We start from the raw sequence: 13,322 nt of genomic DNA on the forward strand, positions 1-13,322 counted from the left end.
GACAATCTTTAAGAATTCTTACAGGAAAATTTAAGGAAATTCAGGCTATCTGAATCCAGTGAAATTTTGTTTTATTACATTATTTACAAGTGTGTGTGCTGACAGTAACTTAGCACTGACTAAAGAGCCCCTTAGTCAAGTTTAACTTTACCTTTATTTTGTGAAAGAGGGTCATTCATAATTTGCTGACGATGACAGAACTCCAAGACACAAAACAGGTTACAGAAATGTTTAATGTTTCCTCTCCATTTTATGGACTCACTTAGCTTACCCTGTCGTTTACAACCATCACACTTGGCCATCTGAGAAAGAAATGGAAAACAGGACAGGCTTAAAACTGTAAAATAATGAAAATATAACACTAATCACAAAACCAGAAGGAACAATGAAAACAGGATATATGTCAGTTGAGATCACAAAATGTAAGGTTCCTACCTTAAGACACTGTACTTACAAATAATAAATACTATTTGTTTTGGGGACTTCCCTTGTGGTCCAGTGATTAAGAATCCACCTTGCAATGCAGGGGATGCCCGGTCGGGGAACTAAGATCCCACATACTGTGGGGGAACTAAGCCCACGCACCACAACTACAGAGCCCGCATGCCACAACTGACCCAACGCAGCCAAAAAATAAATATTTTTTTAAAAAGATAGTTGTGAGGCTTTTTATGGTTTATTTGTTTTTAACATTAAGAGGCAGCCTACTGTGGTATAAAGAATATGGGCTTTGGAGTCATAAAGACTTTGATTTATTCAACAAATATTTAGGGACAGACAGGGGTTCAAGGCCTGGTCCGGGAAGATCCCACATGGCACAGAACAACTAAGCCCATGTGCCACAACTACTGAGCCTGCGCTCTAGAGCTCATGCTCCACAACAACAGAAGCCACTGCAATGAGAAGCCCACGCAGCACAATGAAGAGTAGCCCCCACTCGCCACAACTAGAGAAAGCCCATGCACAGCAACAAAGACCCAACACAGCCATAAATAAATTTATTTATTTTAAAAAAATCTAACTAGGTATCATCTTCTTGAGCACTGAGATAGGTCTTGGTCATATAATTATGAAAAAGACATACCTTCCCCCAAAGAAATTTATATTTTAGGTAGGTAGACAAGTAAATAGGTGATTTCACTGGACTGTTACAGTGCTGTCCATCACCTATCAGCTTCTTCGGGGGCCCACTACTTAACCTCCCCAGACCCTACTCTTTTTCCTTATTTATAAACTGGCAATACTATACCAACCTCTTAGGGCTGTGGTGAGAAGTAAATGAAATAACACTTATGAAGCACCAGACATGTATTAGTGATTCAATAACCGCAGCTTTCACTGTTAGCCTTTCAAAAATGTAATTTTTTTAAAGAAGACAGGTGAGGGGTAAGGAGGTCAGAATCATTTGACCTATGAAGTGAGAACAAGGTCTGACTTCAAATTCCTCAGAGTAACCTTCTAAATGAAAGAGCCACTTAAGGCATCATAAATACGTAAAGTTGTAACTAAAAAAACCTCAAAGTTATAAATGAGGTCCATGTGCCTTATAAGAAAGCAAAAATAAAAGGAACATATCCTCAAATAACAATGAAGTCTCCCAAACTTCTACACTCTTTACCCCAAAGATTTCATGTTTACATTCAATTGAATTTTGCTTTAGGAGCCCATAATTTATTTACCCAGTTCTAAACATCCAATTTTTCTTCACATAATCTGAATATATTTTAAATAGAAAATACTCTGTACTAACTTCAGAAAGCCAAAGAGGTATATTACATTTACCTGATAAAACAGAACAGTAAATTTGGTCATGCAATCTTCACAGCAAAATTCTTCTAACTTGCCCTCCAATCGATTTTCTACCAAATTAGGGGATGTCTGTGAACAATAACTGCACATCTTACAGTAGTTTCCCCATCGTTCTCCAAAGTCACGGGCAGAGAGGAATTTGCAAACTGAGAATCAGAAGGGATAAAAGGAAGAAACATAAACTTGAAGGCAGTAAATTGAGTTTCTACAGTCTTAGAGACCAACTTTAATCTAATTTCTAAATACTTCACATAATTATTTGCCTCTAGGTTAAAAGATAGTCTTATTATCTATATTCACAAACTCATATCACCTTTGAAACACATACTCTAAATATTAGGTCGTCTATATTCAGAAACATCAGAGGTATTGGGCTGGCCAAAAAGTGCCTTTGGTTTTTAAGTAAAAATAAAAGACACATCTTTCATTCTGACCAAGAACTTTATTGAACAGTGTCTTCACCCTTTTGTTCCACTACCTTCCGCCATTTTTCATACTCCATCTTCCCAAAACTTTTTATCTTTTTGACCAAAGAACTTTCAGGTGCCTTTTACAGTCTTCCAGGGAATTGAATTTTTTTCTACTAGGAGAATTTTGTGAAGACCTAAATAAATGGAAATCCTAAGGTGCAGTCTGGTGAATACAGCAGATGAATCAGAACTTCCCAGCCAAGCTGTAACAGTTCTGCCTGGTCATCAAAGACACATTTGGTCTTGCGTTATCCTGATGGAAGATTATGTGTTTTCTGTTGACTAATTCTGGACGCTTTCGCTGAGTGCTACTTTTAGTTGGTCTAACTGGGACTTTGGAATTAATCGTTTGGTTTTCTGGAAGGAGCTCATAGAGGACTCCCTTCCAATCCCACCATACACACAACATCACCTTCTTTGGATGAAGACTGGTCTTTGGTGTGGTTGGGGGTGGTACATTTCCCTTGCCCCACGATCTCTTCCATTCCACATTATTGTACAGTATTTACTTTCCATAGCCCATCACAATATGTTTTAAAAACGAACATTTTCCTTACGTTTAAGTAGAGAGTCACATGCAGAAATATGGTCAAGAAGGTTTTTTTCACTTCACGTATGTAGAACCCAAACATCAAAGCGATGAACATAACCAAGCTGGTGCAAATGATTTTCAGTGCTTGATTTGGAAATTTTGAGTATGTCGGCTGTCTCCCACGTGGTATAACGCTGATTATTGACAATTAATGTCTCGATTTGATGGCTATCAACTTCAACTGATCTATCTGACCATGGAGCATCATCCAGCGAGAAATCTCCAGCACGAAACTCCTCAAACCACTTTTGACACGCGTGATCACTCATAGCACCTTCTCCACACAACTGCACAAATCTTTTTTTGGGTTTCAGTTGCATTTTTAACTTTCTTGAAATAATAAAGCATAATATGCCAAAAATGTTGCTTTTTTTCCCTTCCATCTTCAATATTAAAATGACTACACAAAAATTCACCAATTTTGATGTCTTTTTTTTATATGCACACTAACATGACAGCTGTCACATACAAACTGACAAAACTGTTTTCAATGACGTTAAGGACAACTAAGTGCTACTAAAGCCATCTTACAAAAAAAACTGAACAAACTTTTTGGCCAACCCAATATAAAAGTTTCTTAAGCCAAGAAGCAGTAATTGCCTAAGTACCCTCTTTATGAACAGGTACAAAAACAAAAAGATCTTTGAAGTCATAGCTAAACTTACAAAGAGATTTTCTATATACTAATAACACTGATCTAATTATATTTTGAAAGTTTTTCTTTATTGAGATTATTATAACATTTAAAAGGATAGACTTTAAAGTGAATTAAGTTTAAACTCAATTAAAAAAGCTTCAAATTATACCTCATAAAAAATTACTTGAAAATTAATTGTGGATTAACAGCCCAACTCATCATGAATTACTTTATAATGACCACATGCTCTGTGGCTAAAAGTGAGCTTTTTCTTTACCTTCACTACAGAATGGCTTATCAACCCCTGAGAATCGTACAGTCTCCTTTATAATTTTCTGCAGTTTACAGTAGTCACACATTGCCATAACTTTATTTTTCTTTTTGTATTCATCAGAGCAAATCTTGCCACAAAACAAAAACATTTTACCCTGCAGAGGAAGAACAGTCATTAATATCTAATTAAACAGTTGCTTTATTGTTAAGAAATCCTTTTCTTTCTCATTTCAAAGCAAACTGAGTGACTGTCAAGGATGAAAACATAAAAATGCTCCTATTAGATAAACTCATATTCAATCCCTTCCATAATCTCGCTTTACCTTGTAGAAAAGAAGTTCTGGTTTTGCGGCAAACAGATGGTTACAGTGCTGACACTTGAGTTTAACAACTGCATGGGTTAAAGTAACTTGCTGGGACTGAGCAGCAGGAGGCTGGAGACTAGCTGCAGCAGAGCCACTGATGGAGCTGGGGGAAACGGCAGAGGGGTTACCTCCTCCTGCTGACAGTGCTGACCCAGAAGGTGGGCTTACAACCACTTGGCCCTGAGACATGGGCACGGCTGAAGAGTTTGTTCCTTTTGGCTTGTTAAATACATTCTGAATGAATACAAATAAGGCAAAGATTTTATCAACTCAGAAATAAGGTAACTTGGTCATTTTCATTTTTCCATTTTAATAAATTAATTCCTCCCAAACATTTCTTTAAAATTTTATTAAGTAGTTCACAGAAAGAGTTGAAATGACATACTTCCAGAAAAGGACTGAGAAATGCAACATTAAAAGGTTGAGGACTAAAATTCAGGCTTTCCAGACAAAAATCTCTAATGCATGACTAATTAATAAATGAGAGCAGGCTTCTCCTTTCCCCCAAGATACCCCTCTATCCGCACTCCCATTACCAACCAGCCTCTTGTGGCTATTAAGCACAGTGGCCACCAGTAGTCTCTTTCTCCCTGGTGCAGGGATACTATACAGGCATCTTCCCATCCAGGAGGATCACTAAACTCTACCCTTTCTCTGCATATCAGAGAGTGAGGAGAGAACAGGACAAGTAAGTGGAGGCTTCCAATTCCATGCCAAGAGTCATTATGTATCTGGCCCAGGATGAGAGGAAGGGACACATAAGCACATCACCATGCCACCTATCCAAACCACAGCCTAGCTTCCATTCTTTTGAAAGGGAGAGAGCCAGGGGAGAAAGCGGGAGAGAAAGGTAGTTTAGATGAAAACTCTGAACAAAGAAGGCTGAGGCTCAAATCTTAGGCTCAGACATTTTTCAGAAATGACCCCTTGGACCACAGTTGAATAGAATTTTTTTTTCTAACTTAAACTTAGTAAGTATGGTCCTTCAGCAGTTAACATTTTGCCACAGACCAACACCTAAGAGAACTGCAAGGGTAAAGTACTACCTTAGGTCATACCTGGAAAGCCACCACACAACTGGAGCTGCAGAAGCTGTATATAGTTCCGTTAGACATGGCTAGGTGATACTGAGGGATTGCTGAGGTTTTACAACTATGACACAAAACCTGGACACCTTGGTAGCAAAAAATAAAAGTCAATGAGTAAGTTACATAGATGAACAAATAATCCAAAAATGTATTAGGAGAGTTAAAAAAAACCAAATATTCAGTAATATGCAAAACAAAAGTGAAGGAACTTTATAATAATATGTAGTGCTAACTATACCTAACCTCAATTAAGTTCCACCTACACAAAAATTAACTTGGAACTTGCACGTGTTTTCTCTTTTCACATATGAAATTACAAAATAAATACTTCAATTGAGAAAATCAATGAAAAACTTTGTCACTTAAAAATCAGCTCTTTGTGGTACTTCCCTGGTGGTCCAGTGGTTAAGAATCTGCCTTCCAACGCAGGGGACACAGATTTGATCCCTGGTCAGGGAACTAAAATCCCACATGCCATGGGGCAACTAAGCTGGCACGCCACAACTACTGTGGAGCCCACACACCACAACTAGAGACAAGCCCACATGCCACAACTAAGACCTGACACAGCCAAAAATTAGTTATTTAATTAATTAATTTTAAAAATACTGCATGGATCCTTCAAAAAAATAATAGAAATAAAAATCAGCTCTCTGGGACTTCCCTGGTGGTGCAGTGGTTAAGAATCCACGTGCCAATGCAGAGGACATGGGTTGGAGCCCTGGTCCAGGAAGATCCCACATGCCATGGAACAACTAAGCCCACACGCCACAACTACTGAACCTGCACTCTAGAGCCCATGAGCCACAACTATAGAAGCCTGTGCGCCCTAGAGCCTGTGTGCCACAACTACTGAGCCCATGTGCTGCAACTGCTGAAGCTCCACGAGCCTAGAGCCCAGGCTCCCCAACAAGAGAAGTCACCACACTGAGAAGCCCAAGCACCCCAACAAAGAGTAGCCCCCGCTCACCACAACTAGAGAAAGCCAGTGCACAGCAACGAATACCCAATGCAGCCAAAAATTTTAAAAAGAAAAAAAAAAAATCAGCTCTTTGCAACTAAACAACCTAGGGTCTTCATTTAACCACATAGATTTAGTTTAGTTTGTAACAAAGTGAAAGAATATCAGTTACATTCTTCTTTAATAGTTACAAAATCTATAAATTTATAAAACTTAAACATTACCTGAAGAAATAACTGTCTTAACTCTGTAAGCAGATAAGCAATTAATAGAGCAGAAAAGCTCCGTTTTTCCTGAGTCATTCGTAGTCTCAATCATTTCAGCTGAGGGCCTCAATGATTTCCCCAAGGCATATGGAGGAGTTTGGGCTGAATTCTATTAAAATAAAATAACATTCAGATACCTAGTACAAGCACACACATATACATATGGTTTCAGGAAAGAAAAAGAAAAGCTACCTACAACCAAAGGCTTTGGCTAAAAGATTTGAGCATGACAATGACGGCAGCTACACTAAGTACAGACTTGCCTAAAAGCTGGGATGTGGGGAAAAATAAGTTCTTTCAGACAATGATATAGGCATACCTCGTTTTATTGTGCTTCACTTATGCTTTGCAGATACTACATTTTTTACAAATTTGAAGATGTGTGGCAACCCTGCATCATGCAAGTCTATCAGCACCATTTTTCCAACAGCATTTGCTCACTGTGTCACATTTTGGTAATTCCCGCAATATTTCAAAATTTTTCATTATTATTGTATTTGTTATGGTGATCTGTAATCAGTAATCTTTGATGTTACCACTATACTGTTTTGGGGCACCATGAACCACACCCATTTAAGACAAGCTTAATTAATAAATGTTGTATGTGTTCTGACTGCTCCACCGCCTGGCCGTTTCCCGTCTCTCTCCCTCTCCTCAGGCCTCCCTGCTCCCCGAGACACAACAATACTGAAATTAGGCCAATTAATAACCTTACAATGGTCTCTAGGTAGTCAAGTAAAAGGCAGAGTCACATTTCTCTCACTTCAAATCAAAAGCTAGAAATGATTAAACTTAGTGAGGAAGGCATGTGGAAAGCTGAGAGAGGCCTAAAGCTAGGCCTCTTGTGCCCGTTAGCCAAGTTGTGAATGCAGAGGAGAAGTTCTTGAAGGAAATTAAAAGTGCTACTCCAGTGAACACACAAATGATAAGAAAGCAAAACAGTCCTACTGTTGATATGGACAAAGTTTTAGTGTCTAGAAAGAAGATCAAACCAGCCACAATATTCCCTTAAGCCAAAGCCTAATCCAAAGCAAGGCCCCACCTCTCTTCAATGCTATGAAGCCTGAGACAGGTGAGGAAGCTGCAGAAGAGAAGTTTGAAGCTCACAGAGGTAGGTTCATGAATTTTAAAGAAAGAAGCCATCTCTATAACATCAAAGTATACTGTGAAGCAGCAAGTGCTGATGCGGAACCTACAGGTTATTCAGAAGATCTAGCTAAAATAATGAATGAAGGTGGCTACATTAAATAATAGATTTTCAATGTAGATGAAATAGCCTTCCATTGGAAGAAGATTCCATCTAGGACTTTCACGCTAGAGAAAAGTCAATGCCTGGCTTCAAAGCTTCAAGGACAGCTGACTCTCTCGTTAGGGGCTAATGCTCCTGGTGACTTTACGCTAAACCCAATGCTCATTTATTATTCTAAAAATGCTAGGGCCCTTAAGAATTATGCTAAATCTACTCTGCCTGTGCTCTATAAATGGAACAACAAAGCCTAGATAACAGCACATCTGTTGACAACACCATTTACTGAATATTTTAAGCCCACTGTTGAGACCTACTCCTCAGAAGAAAAGATTCCTTTCAAAATATTACTGCTTGTTGACAATGCACCTGGTCACCCTAGAGCTCTGATGGAGATGTACAATGAGATTAATGCTATTTTCACACCTGCTAACAAATCACCCATTCTGCAGCCCATGGATCAAAGAGTAATTTTGACTTTTAAGTCTTATTATTTAAGAAATATATTTTGTAATGCTATCACTGCCACAGAGAGTGATTCTTTTGATAGATCTGCACAAAGTAAATTTAAAAGCCTTCTGGAAAGGATTCACCATTCTAGATGACATTAAGAGCATTAGTGATTCATGGGAAGAGATCAAAATATCTACATTAACAGTTTGGAAGAAGCTGACTCCAACTTTCACGGATGACTCTGAGGGGTTTAAGACTTCAGTGAATAAAGTAACTGCAGATTGGTGGAAACAGCAAGAGAACTAGAATTAGAAGTGGAGCCCAAAGATGTGACTCAATTTCTGCAATCTCAAGTTTCTGATAAAACTTCAATGAATAGGGAGTGGCTTCTTATGGAAGAGCAAAAAAGTAGTTTCTTCAGATGGAATCTACTCCTGGTGAAGATGCTGTGAAGACTGTTGAAATGACAACAAAGGATTTAGAATACTGCATAAATTTAGTTGAAAAAGTAGCAACAGGGTTGGAGAGAACTGATTCCCATTCTGAAAGAAGTTCTACTGTGGGTCAAATGCTATCAAACAGCATTACATGCTACAGAGAAATTGTTTATGAAAGGAAGAATCCATGCAGCAAACTTCATTATTGTCTTATTTTAAGAAACCGCCACAGCCGCCCCAACCCTCAGTAATCCCCACCCTGAGCAGTCAGCAGCCATCAACATTAAAGCAAGACCCTCCTGCAGCAAAAAGATGACAACTCACTGAAGGCTCAGATGATGGTTAGCATTTTTAAGCAATAAAGCATTTTTAAATTAAGGTATGTACATTGTTTTTTAAGACATAATGCTATTGCACACTTCACAGACTACAGTACAGCATAAACGTAACTGTTACATGCACTGGGAAACCAAAACTTTGTATGTCACTTTATTGCAATATTTGCTTTATTGTAGTGGTCTGGAACCGAACATGCAGTATCTCTGAGGTAGGCCTATAAATGCTCTCTCTTTCTAAAGGTAAGGAAAAGACATAATCTATGTGAGTTATCATCTAGCAAGCAGCTTTCCTAGCTACAGAAACTGGATGAACTCAATCACACGTCTTAACTGATGAAATGTCTATAAATGCTATATTAGAATTATTTAAGGATTAGCTATTCACTTTTTGAAAGGACACACAGAGACCTGAAACATACCACTTTAAACCAAGAATACATATCAATTATATATATATAAATGTGTGTGTGTATATATATAATATATAAATTATATTTGTGTGTATGTGTATATAAAAACTGATATATATAATCTCGCTTTATTGCAGTGGTCTAGAACCAAACCCACAATATTTCTGAGGTATGCCTGTAAAATGTAAACTGAAAAAAATTAGTAACTACTCAAATATATTAGCAACAACAAAACATATTAGAAGTAATGAATTAATTAGTCATAACATACTTCTCTCATCACAAATAATCAGAGAGGACCAAGTAATCGATAAACCAAAGGACTATCCTCAGGACAAACTTGGACATCAATCTAGGATAGAGTCTACCACCTTGAAAGTTACTTAGCTAGTAAGACTCTTTAGCAGGAGATAGAAAAGATGTTTAATGTATATTAGGAGATTCTACAGAACTACTTGTATTTCAAGCTGAGTTTCATAATAAAATTTGGCTGTAAGTTTATGCATGTTTTAAGAAACAACAACAATAATAATGGCTACCATTTATATAAACTACCAATATTATTACTTATTGAGTGCTTACCATGAGCCAGGCCCCATACTAAACAATTTATATACACTGTACCATAAAATCCTTTCAATAACAGAGAGATACTTTAAAAAATTATATTAACAAACTTTAAACGAACTTAACAAACAAACAGAAAAGTAGGAGATTAAATTTATTTCATCTGGCTCCAAAATCCAGGCTCCTAATGGCTACACTATACTGTCACTGACACAATATAAGGTCTTTCAGTAATAAATTAGTGAACTAAAAGGAAAGTATAAATGGCAAAGTCTCAATACATAATCTTCCTGGTAAAAGAGGAATATCATTTATGCAGTTGATAGGGTGTAACACCAGTAACAAAATCAGGAATGGAACTGACTTTTGGAATATATATATACACATATATACATATGCATACATATATATAAAAAACACGGATTCTATTCTTGTAAAGTAGTAACCAGACTGTCAAAAGTGGATAAGTTCCTAGAAAAAAGATACTTTCCAACCATGAATGTCCATTACCAACTGCTCAGAGGAATTAAAAATAAACCAGGTTGGGGTGGGATGAATAGGGAGATTGGGATTGCCATATATACATTACTAATAAGAAAAAAAATGTCAAATTGTACACTTTAAATAAATGCAGCTTATTGCATGTCAATTATATCTCAATAAAATTCTTTTTAAGAAATGAATAAAAAATAAACCAAACATACTAACTGAAAAATAAATTCAATTATCATTTACACCCTTTTTTAAAAAAATAACTTTTTAAAGACCCCATATTATTCAGCAATAAACTGACACAAATTAATATATTTAGTAACAAAATAATAAATAAAAATTAGCTAAAGTTAAAAACAAAGGTAGTTGGAAAATAGAAATATGCAAAAAGAAATAGCTAAAGTATTCCAATAAGGCAATGTTAACAAAATTATAATTCATTCCAAAACACATTTAAAATATATGTTTTCTAAAAGGAAAAAGATAATGTTTTACATTTGCTGACTGTATCATCTTTTAACTCTTGGTCATAGTTTATTCACAATAATATGGGGTTTTCTTCACTATCAATATCCCCCAAAATATTTCAGACTCATAGCAAATCATGACATTATATTTGTGAATTCTTGGCCATGAAGGAAACTCTAAAAAAGGATCTAGTTCACCTATATCATCTCACTATCAAAATCAACCCTTACATATCAAAATCTATCCCATTTTTCTGGAGGGGAAATCACACACCAAGATCAACAGATGGGAAGAGCTCACTCTTCTTCTGCGCTTCATCCCTGTGCAGCCATCTCAGAAGGGGTAAGCCCAACTGTACACAACAGACTGATATTCATACCTGTTTATATGCTGTGATACTTGTTGAACTAAAAACCTTCTGGGACTGGCAAGGACCAGAGCTACTATAGCAATAGCTCCCACAGTTCTCACAACAGTTCATGGTGAGGTTGTTGGTAGAATGAAATTTTGAAAAACAGGCATCACTACAAAGCCCATGTACCACATTTTGATATTTAACTTCAAATCGAATCTAGGAATAAAAACACATACAGATACAAAATAAAGCAGAGCCAGTTAAAAATCTCTAATCTGTGAACAGAATCCCAATAAAAGTAAAATGGAACTTACATCAGCATTCTTCTGACACATACTACACCTAGTTGAAATGCTATTGGTATATATGGTAACAACCGGTTTTTTCTTTAGCTCATAAGAAGAAAGGCATGATTGGCTGCAGAAATCTTTGCTAGGAGAGGAATTTTCAAATCGGGTTGTGATCACATCCTTTGGATTTAAAATGGCTCTAAAAATAAATAACAAAGGCAAAATGAAATGTGTTCTTCGTAATTGTAATTTCTTCCTCTTTGTGAGCTAAAATAACTACGTTTACTAAGGGCAGCTATTGTATAGTAGAAAATGGCTGGTCCTGGATAAGGCATCTGGAAAACTGGGTTTGATGATTCGTTCTGTTACTTATCAGCTGAGTGACAATGAGTGAGGCAATTACTGTCTCAATTTCCTCATGTATAAAACGGAGTCTATAATACTTAATTTATAAGATGTGTTGAGGGAGAATTTCCTTTTAAAATATATCCAGCCAGATGCTCATGAAAAAACACTGAGGAGCTTCCAGCTCCAACCAAGTTTGATCCACTGGAGCCAATGGAACAAGTGGCCATCCCACAACTTCAGACCACAAAATACTTGTCCTCTTACTAGCCAGTAGCTGCCAAGAGTAGAAACATGAATGAAACAAGAAACGAAAAAAAACTTTTTATTTAAATGTAAGATTTGGGAAACAGATGAACTACCAAAGATTAGCATTAAAATCAGCATGATATATAAAAGTTCACTATAATTGAAGTTATAGTGATCAAAGAAGAGATCAAAGAAACAAATGACAGACAAAGGGGCTATTAAGGCTTGGTATCAGAGCACAGATGGAAACAAGAAAGACGAATAGAACACAAATAATTGTGAGTTGTTCTATGAGACTCCTAGAGTTATTTTCTAAGAGCTCGTTGTTACAATAAGCACTGCCAGTAAAAACAGAGGCTAAGTTATTGCCATTCTTCTGACAAGTATAAAAACTGAAGGAACTAGTCATTAATTAGAAACACTAGTACAGGCCACAAAGTAAAGAATAATAACGGCAATCATATTATGCACTACAATAATGCAATGGGTAATTACTATGTGCCAGACATTTTTCTCTTTACTCAAATTATCCAATTTAATTATCAAAAAACTCTATAAGGTAAGTATTATCAGGAGACCAAATCAGAAAGGTTAAATAGCTTGTCAAAGTCATTCAGCTGGTAAGCAGTGAAGCCAGAATACAAATCAAGGCAGTCTGATTCTACAGTCCATAGACTTCATCATTTCACTAATCTGCCTTCCATCCTGTACCTTTATTATACAGAAATGTTCCACAGTAAACTACGAAAGAATAACAACAGCAACAGGGACTTCCCTGGTGGTCCAGTGGTTAAGACTCTGAGCTCCCAATGCAGGGGGCACAGGTTCGATCCCTGGTCAGGGAACTAAGATTCCGCATGCTAAGATCCTGTATGCCACACCACACGGCCAAAAAACAAAAAAACAGCAACAGAGCACTGCTTTAATTTTCTAAAAATCACCTAGCCTTAATAATACAACAGTAATCTTGGAAACCAAGTGGATATGCTTACATGCAGATGTATTAATTTTGAAAAGTAATTTTTCTACTAAAATCAAAGCAATTAAGAATTTTATTTAATAGTATAAATCTGCCAGTGCCATGTATATATAAGTAAACCAATGAGAATGACTCTTTCATGAACATCCGTGCACATAAATATAAAGGCATTCTAAACCTTACACATCGAAATGTATGTTACATCTTCACATTTATCTTAGAGAAACCATAC

The 13,322-nt window shown here is 36.7% G+C and overlaps 1 protein-coding gene across 10 annotated transcripts in view; it reads right to left on the reverse strand.

Annotated features, from left to right (window-relative positions):
• Positions 1-13,322, reverse strand: part of ZMYM6 (zinc finger MYM-type containing 6) — a 43,876-nt gene that overhangs the window by 16,164 nt on the left and 14,390 nt on the right. For 8 of the 10 annotated variants that reach the window (XM_057704620.1, XM_057704633.1, XM_057704623.1 and 5 more), the window contains 8 exons: positions 11,542-11,716; positions 11,252-11,443; positions 6,420-6,570; positions 5,205-5,320; positions 4,105-4,380; positions 3,786-3,936; positions 1,783-1,955; positions 152-302 (listed from right to left, as the gene is read on the reverse strand). In XM_057704620.1, coding sequence (XP_057560603.1) covers positions 152-302; positions 1,783-1,955; positions 3,786-3,936; positions 4,105-4,380; positions 5,205-5,320; positions 6,420-6,570; positions 11,252-11,443; positions 11,542-11,716 — 1,385 coding nt within the window. The remainder of the gene's footprint in view (positions 1-151; positions 303-1,782; positions 1,956-3,785; positions 3,937-4,104; positions 4,381-5,204; positions 5,321-6,419; positions 6,571-11,251; positions 11,444-11,541; positions 11,717-13,322) is intronic. The other 2 variants (XM_057704649.1, XM_057704659.1) reach the window with 2 other exon arrangements.

Source organism: Hippopotamus amphibius, chromosome 1 (assembly GCF_030028045.1).
Source record: "Hippopotamus amphibius kiboko isolate mHipAmp2 chromosome 1, mHipAmp2.hap2, whole genome shotgun sequence".
NCBI classification, from domain to species: Eukaryota; Metazoa; Chordata; class Mammalia; order Artiodactyla; family Hippopotamidae; genus Hippopotamus; species Hippopotamus amphibius.